Here is a 7,066-nt window from a genome sequence, read left to right on the forward strand (position 1 = left end):
AGTTAAATTCATCTGAATCGTCGGTGAATATTCATTTCTTTTTATTCAAGCTGTAATCTTTTCAGTCAAAACAGTAGTTACTCAAAATTTTAAAAGAATCTTCCATGAATCAGAACTCAAACACTAGTACTACACTATCTCGGAGCAGAATATATTGCGATAATCTGACAACCGGAAGTTTGAGGCCGACGCCTAAGGAAAGTAGCAATAGCAAGCTATAGCAAACTTTCCAAAAACAAAGATAAAATACTTTACAGGATTTGAAATATTCATTTATCCATCCTAGTATATAATTTTACAATTGATAAGAAAACAATCTCAACAAATGATTGGCTACAAGTTAAATTAATAAGCAATTAAAGCTATGAATCACAACCTCATGTAACAACAATATTGATTCTTTTTCATAAATGTATATATTAATGATAAAAACAGTACCAACAAAGATTTGAAATGACAAAAATACAAATAATTCTAAATAAAGCTATAAAAAATACAACAACTTGCTATAACTACACTGACTAATAGACATCTTGTAACTTCAGGTATTTCACATAATCACATCCAATCTTTAATGGTAATATTCTTTAGCTAAAAAATGAAGGCATTCACTTCAAAGGTAACCAAACCTTCAAACAGACTTTTTAGGAAGGAATATAGTTACGATACTGTTGTTGTAATAATACTATGTGTTTGCCAAATGACATTAAGGAAAAATAATATTATCCTAAAATTTCACTTTCATTAACATGATTATTTAAAAGATATAAATGTGGATAAAAAAGACAAATACTATGAAAAGAAAATTTTCTTTTTCTTAAAAGACAATTTATGATTTTTAAAAAATCTGCATTTAGAAATTCAAAACAATTTGAGTATACAAGCACTTGCTGACATCTCATGTATTGCACAATATGACAACTTTTTGAACAGATTTATGCCAGCGTTCACAATTCATGTTTGATTTCAGTATTTCCTCCACAGTGATGATAGCTTTTTCCAGTCTCGTGTAAACATACAGACCAGATCATGACTGGTACAACTGCTAATAAACATATAATCAGTAACAAAACATTCCGTAACACATTGTTGCTTACTGTACTCCCAGGTCTGAAAAATAGCAAAATATTTAAATTAGAAAGAGCTGTGTAACATACTGGTCAAGGATGAGGTATATCAAAGGTGTTTTCTTCAGTAAACCAGTATCTAACATATAAATACAAATAAAAGTATTTAAGACAATTTTTAATTTATATTTTTTTGTCAGAGTAATCTCCCATGTTTCAGGATTACTGAATGTAGTTCTAAGGCCATTTTAATCTTGACAAGGTTACTTTGAGCTTTATTTAATTGTAATCATCATCAATGTGGTTTATATATTGAGGAATGTTAAACATTGAAGTTTTTGGTACATGTTGTTATTTCCTCCACACAAATACACAAATTATGACACAACATTATATCAGTTTCATTACAACACACTTACCTTCCAATGTTGGTGAATTTAGACATACTTAACCATGTGATTGTAATCAGTGATCCTGATAATTCTCTGAAATATATTGAATTGATCCATTATATAAGATTGATCAAATTCTATAAATTCTATAAATCAAAATTAATGTAATAAATGAATAATATCATTTCACAATTCTCAGTAACTAAATTATTACAAATTTAAACAAATGTGCAGATAATTAGTATAGCAAGCCATATGAAACTAGTTCAATCCTGCTGCACATTCATATGGCTGTTGATTGTCAGACTTCTCACCAGAGGTTGCCTTTTGAAACACAATAATGTATTTTTGGTCATTTTGGTGAAAATTTGTTGATGGAATATCATTGATAGTCCTGTTTTTAAAAGTTTCTTCTATTTTGAGACTTTGATTATTTAAAGTTTACAATATTGTTTTAGAACCCTGTGACTGTCTTTTAAGATACTGTATTGATTGGTAGATGTATTTTGTTTTATTCATATGATATTTCAACCTCATTAGACGTCATTCACAATATAATGCTGAGTTCACATGTAATTCGAATTCGATTCGCATTAACTAATTCGAATAAGTTTAATTCGCATTCGAAACGTTTTACGTCCTAACATCAATTCTAATTCGAATTACAATGCACGTCAAATTCGCTTTACTGTCAAAACGGACTTTAACTTTTAATTCGTATTCACAAAAGCGTATATCTAATGCGAATTAAATAATTTGAATTAGCCAATTCAAATCAAATCGAATTAAAAAAGAAGAGAGTGTGAACGCGATTTGCCAATTCAATTCGCATTCGATTTGAATTCAATTCGAATTAAATGTCCGTGTGAACGAGGCATAAATATATGAAATTTAAATAATTATGAACAAACCTTCCTTCTTCAAACTTTAGAGGATTGTTAATTCCTTTAATATCTGTAGATACAATAATGATGTACAAAGCTAATGCAATACAAAATCCAAGGGAAGTAACTGCTACATAGGACCACACTAAAGAATCTGAAAATTAAAAAACAATGTTACAGTATTGTTGTGCATGAAAAGTGAGCGAATTTTAATAAATAAAACACTTAACCAACCAAATTGTCATATTTGTAATGCATGCACAGAAAATGTATTGTTGTTACTGTTAACTTTTCTATTAGAATAAATGTAAAATTAGTTAATAATACACTAAAAAGACAAGAAAAGACCTTTATGAGCCCCCAAATTAAATTTGTAATCACTTTATTACCAAACTTATGATAATTTGTTATATATAAATGAAAGAATGTAAGAAAAATCTACCATTTTAAATATTCATGAGGTCCATTTCACAGTAAAAACATTTGTGTTGTAAAATGAGTAAAATATTATCACAATTTTGTCTCAGGTAAATGGCTAACGTTTCCTCAATAAAAAACAGATATTCTCAATATCCCTCTGATAATGAGGCTGGTTTTTTTGGAATTGAAATCTAGAGCAATGTTTAAACTTTATATCTGAATCATATACCTACTTTGAGAATCTGGTTTAATACAGCTCACTAAAGACAGAATACCTGGAACTGAGTAGACTGGCTGCAAAAAATGAAATGTAGAACTATAAAACATAATATAATGAAAAGGTATAGATAATCTTGTGTCAATGTGTCTTCTATTGTCTTTGAAGTTTTTTAGGACAAAGTTCAGAGCTTGGCATATTCTAAAGACAACTCTCTATTATCAATGACCTTACTTTGACCTCTAGATGATTTTTGTTTTTTTCATTGGTTTGTTTTTGCACCAATCATGATCTCTTTTTTCATTATTGTTAAATTTCACTGAATTCATGTTTGCAGGTATAAAAAATTTCAAGATATTAGCCAAATATTTGTATCATAAGGGCAATAACTCTTTTCAGTCACAAAGCCTTCTATGTAGATGTTGTTTTGTTTCTTGTCAACATTTTATATCCCAAGCACACAAATTTTTTATTGAAACTCAATTGTTAGTTTTCTGTGTCAGTGTATTGTTTTGATAGCTGTTTTTTCTTCCTTATATATCTGGCAATGATCAGTATTTGGACTAAGAGTTTTCAATGTTTGCATTGGATTATCTCCCCTTTTTATATTCGTGCACTCTAACTTTAACAGAATCTTACTTACCACCCATATGTACCAATCACTATCATTTAACTGAAATAAGAAAAATACATAACTGTAGTAAAACATATCAATAATGATTCTAATCTGACATACATATTTCGCCTTTATAAACAAAGCCATGTTCCAAATAACACAATAAATATTTCATATGATTCGGCCAATTAAAATACCATTTTTGTTCTACATGTACTAGAATCAACAACATTACAGCAGTCTCTGCTGATACTCATAAACAAAAAATACAAGGAGAAGCAACAAAAATCAATTTTTACACGTTTGGATTGATGAAGAATTTTTCTTTTAGGACGATTGCTTCCATGAGAGTGCTGTGACTGTTTAAATATAATGAATGGGATGTATATTTCAATATAGATCAATACTGCTAGATTCTTACATTAGCAAAGGCAGCTAAGAGGAAGAAAACTGCCATTATGGCATTAATAGCTCTCCATATTTTCACTCCATGTTGTACTTTTATAACATCCTCTTCAGGTGGTGTGATTCTGTACTCTCCCTTCATGGCCTGGATGAAACATGATTAAACATATAACATATATAAAAGGTTATAAGATATTTGATTATCAATTTTATCTGTATATTTATATATATATTGATTTTGTAATCAATAAATTTAAACCGACCTAAATGTTTTTATACACATATGTACTTTCACAGTCCTATATCTGATGATACTTATAAGGAATTGCAAAAGGTCATGTTTTCTAAGATTGCTATATATTAACTCCTTTACACTAAATCAATAGAATGTTGGCTGTGTACTGTTTGATATTTTAGTCTAAGATACTATCCATTACATGAAAGTTGCTTCTCTCAGATCTGTTTTTTGAGCCTTTCTTGATTTGATTTATTTGGTGCTTTGTATGAGTAATTTGATCTGATGAGTTAAGCCCTTTTCAACTGATTTTTATAGATTATTCTAACATCATTGTACATGTACATGCATGTTGTGTTGTTAGATCTCTTTCCACATGGAAGATTTGGCCCTAGTTTAACCTTGCCACAATGTGTATGTGACTCTCCAAAGATACATGTAGGCACCTGTAAATTAGTTGCTGTTTTAGTGTGTATATCATATATGATTTACATATTATTTTTTGTACATTGATTTTATACATGAATCAGGCTGTAGTTTTCTTGATTAAATTAATTTACAAAGACTTCTTTAGCTAACAATGAGCATAGGCGGATCCAGGGGGGGGGGGCTGAGGGGCCCAGGCCCCCCCTTTCGTAGGAAAAATTTGGTTGATTATACAGGGAATCACTGAAGCATGACTGGAGAGGGCTCCCCCCCCTTTATGTCAGTCAGCGGGCCCCCCTTATGGAGCCGCCACTGATGAGGTGGCTAACTTACTGCTTATTGTTGAAGGCAGTAAAAGTGACTTGTAATAGTTGCTAACTTTTATGTCATTGGTCTCTAGCTGAGAGTTGTTTCGATTCCTATGAGTTGGTAATCATACAACATCTTCTTATGAAGTTATTCTTATATTGAAAAATACATAGCCTGTGATCCTGGCTCACTGCTCTACAGTTGACAAATTAGTATTAGAAATTGGGCCAGGATATAACAAATCCACACTTTGACAGTGACAGCTGGTTATGCAAATTGGAGTATTACATGTTTTATTTGCGAAAAGCATGTGAAGATATAAATACTTACTTCTAACTATTCAATTTACATTTATAAAACGTGCACATGTGAAAATTGTCAGCTGTTTTGCTGTTTGTTTACATTTCTATTGTGTGATGTTAATTTACAAGAATGACTGGGTAACATATTAGTTGTACCGGTTGGGCTTTCAACATTTATACTAATGTGTCTTTTCCGATCATCCATTTGAGATATTATACTATTAATTTTAATGCACATGTCTTCTTTAATATATACATAAAAAAAACAAGAAACTACATTGACCACCTTATATTCATCACTTTAAAGTAACTTAAAAGGTTAACTCGCCCCATAGAGAACTTTCTCGTCACATGTGAAGATACCTTATCATGATAAAAAAAAAGTCTTCTGAAAACGTTTATACAGCCTGAGCTCTCTTTTAATTTGATCTCGTCTTCAAACATGTTTGAAATTTTTGCCACTGGGCATTAAACATCCAACCAATAACCAATCTTGTTCAATCATTATTTGAACTTATGTCGGATGCATATTTAGAGATATTTAGTGAGGGCTAGGATGAAATCATGAAATCAAGTTGAATATTGTATTTGTTAAAATAAAATTGTAAATGGAGGGTTTTAATATGAAGAGAAATGTTTTAATATTTAAAAGTTTTAATATAGATATCAAGATTCGAACCAGAGAGTTCTTGATACTGCCATCTATGGTATCGGCCATCTTTAAGATCTTTAACAGTACATGTATGATACTAAAGATGATGGGACAGAACTTCCGATTGCATACAAATAATCTTTGACGCCAAATACATCATAATCATAATAAAAAAAAATCATAATGATACTTTCATTATAACAAAACTTATTAAACTTATAAAACTTTATTTAACAATTTGAACATTTTTTATTCGAGCGTTCACAGATGAGTATTAAGTTTTTTCAGTAGACAAAACGGTAACGTTCTTCTGGCACAAACATAAAATTTGATGAGTTTATTCAACTAGATGTTAGATTTGATGAATTTATGATTGAATTATATTTTTTTAAAATTCAATACTAAGAAAGGATACTTTACAAATGGCAATCTCACATAAGAGTTTGTTATTTTAGAGAAATTATTTTCATGTATTTCTTTTACAAATAAATACATTTATTTTTTCTTTTGAGTTTCTTGTTTTGTTTGTTATTGTGACTGTTCTTGCTTTGCGTTCTTTTTCAGATATGTCTCGGATTTTGTGGATTTATATGACGAAATAGCTACTATGTATCATATGTTTACTTCTGGAATTTCTTAAATAAAATCTTATCATATCGCCGAATCAATAACTCATTTTGAATATTTCATGGTGATTGATAAATTAAACGTCGACTGTTTGTTTTTCCTTTATGTTTGAGTTTCCATGCCTCTTCGACTGAACTACTGAGAAATCAATACAAAGTCGGAAAGAAATATCTGCGCATGTGGGAATCAGGATCGATTCTTGCTGCTAATGGCTGGTGATATAAACAAAACGAGATGATTCCGTTGTTGATTATAATAACTTTTTCTAGCTTTATGCATACATATGGACAGACATCGTTAAAATTACAGTATTGTTCATTTTTCAACAATCGAGCACCAAAACCACAACCAAGTTTGAAAAACTGTACATGGTTCCGTGAAAACTCTTGTTGTATGCAAGAAGAAATTGACGCTACGTTTGGGAGAGTCAAACCGTTAGTTGGAGCCTCTCCAGATTGTCTGAGATACACTAACTATCTAATGTGTTATATATGTGACCCTTTACAGGATAGAT

At 30.4% G+C, this 7,066-nt stretch overlaps 1 protein-coding gene across 2 annotated transcripts; it reads right to left on the minus strand.

Moving 5' to 3' along the window:
* Positions 1-250: 250 nt before the first annotated feature.
* LOC143044211 (transmembrane protein 220-like) lies at positions 251-6,673 on the minus strand. 2 transcript variants are annotated; one of them, XM_076216135.1, is made up of 7 exons: positions 6,550-6,673; positions 4,018-4,146; positions 3,624-3,653; positions 2,997-3,057; positions 2,371-2,497; positions 1,487-1,552; positions 251-1,110 (listed from the first exon to the last, which is right to left on the minus strand). In XM_076216135.1, the coding sequence occupies exons 2-7, from the start codon at positions 4,141-4,143 to the stop codon at positions 948-950; spliced, it is 573 nt and encodes a 190-aa protein (XP_076072250.1). In that variant the 5' UTR covers positions 4,144-4,146; positions 6,550-6,673; the 3' UTR covers positions 251-947. The 2 variants fall into 2 exon arrangements, with proteins under 2 accessions (XP_076072250.1, XP_076072249.1); XM_076216134.1 differs by lacking the exon at positions 6,550-6,673 and adding an exon at positions 5,302-5,403.
* Positions 6,674-7,066: the final 393 nt, after the last annotated feature.

Source organism: Mytilus galloprovincialis, chromosome 9, assembly GCF_965363235.1.
Source record: "Mytilus galloprovincialis chromosome 9, xbMytGall1.hap1.1, whole genome shotgun sequence".
Taxonomy (NCBI): Eukaryota; Metazoa; Mollusca; class Bivalvia; order Mytilida; family Mytilidae; genus Mytilus; species Mytilus galloprovincialis.